At 29.9% G+C, this 648-nt stretch overlaps 1 protein-coding gene across 1 annotated transcript; it reads right to left on the bottom strand.

Moving 5' to 3' along the window:
* Positions 216 to 602, bottom strand: LOC107626680 (auxin-responsive protein SAUR32-like). Its single transcript, XM_016329579.1, has one exon. The coding sequence runs from the start codon at positions 600 to 602 to the stop codon at positions 216 to 218; it is 387 nt and encodes a 128-aa protein (XP_016185065.1).

The following is a 648-nucleotide window of genomic DNA, read 5'->3' as shown; positions in this document are numbered from 1 at the left end:
TATGAGTGATGAGTGTAATAATAATATTTACTAATCATTCAACATTGCTTAGAGAATAATTTAGATAAGTATACAAAACAAGATAAGAGATGTTCTATAAAATTCTCTATAAATATGAGTGTAATAATAATATTTACTAATCATTCAACATTGCTTAGAGAATAATTTAGATAAGTATACAAAACAAGATAAGAACAAAAAGATGTTCTATAAAACTATACTTGATCTTGTTGAGATGATGATCCTTTGAAACAACCACCAAAATGGTTGTGGTGATGGTGTTGAAGGGACTTATTATTATTATTACTATTATTATTATTATCCCTATCAATAAGTTCTTGAATGTACCTAAACTCCTTCAAATGACAAGGGATGATTATGGTTCCTTGTTGATCAAAACCATACTCTTCTTCTGCCTCCTTAAGAAGCTGAGAAAACAATGGATGATTGAGATACATCACAGGCATGACAATCTTCTCTTGTTCCTCACCATGCCCTACTTTGATTGGCAAATACCCTTTTGGAATTATTGCATCTTTGTTATTGATAACTTTCTTCCTTTGATGATCATGATCCACTTTTTTTTCTTCACTTCCTAGCATTTGAAACAAAGATATAGAAGGACAATACCCTAAAAATTTGTGTTAG

This window comes from Arachis ipaensis, chromosome B02, assembly GCF_000816755.2.
Source record: "Arachis ipaensis cultivar K30076 chromosome B02, Araip1.1, whole genome shotgun sequence".
Lineage (NCBI taxonomy): Eukaryota > Viridiplantae > Streptophyta > Magnoliopsida > Fabales > Fabaceae > Arachis > Arachis ipaensis.
The sequence above is the reverse complement of the archived record's forward strand: the minus strand, read 5'-3'. Positions and strand labels throughout refer to the sequence as shown.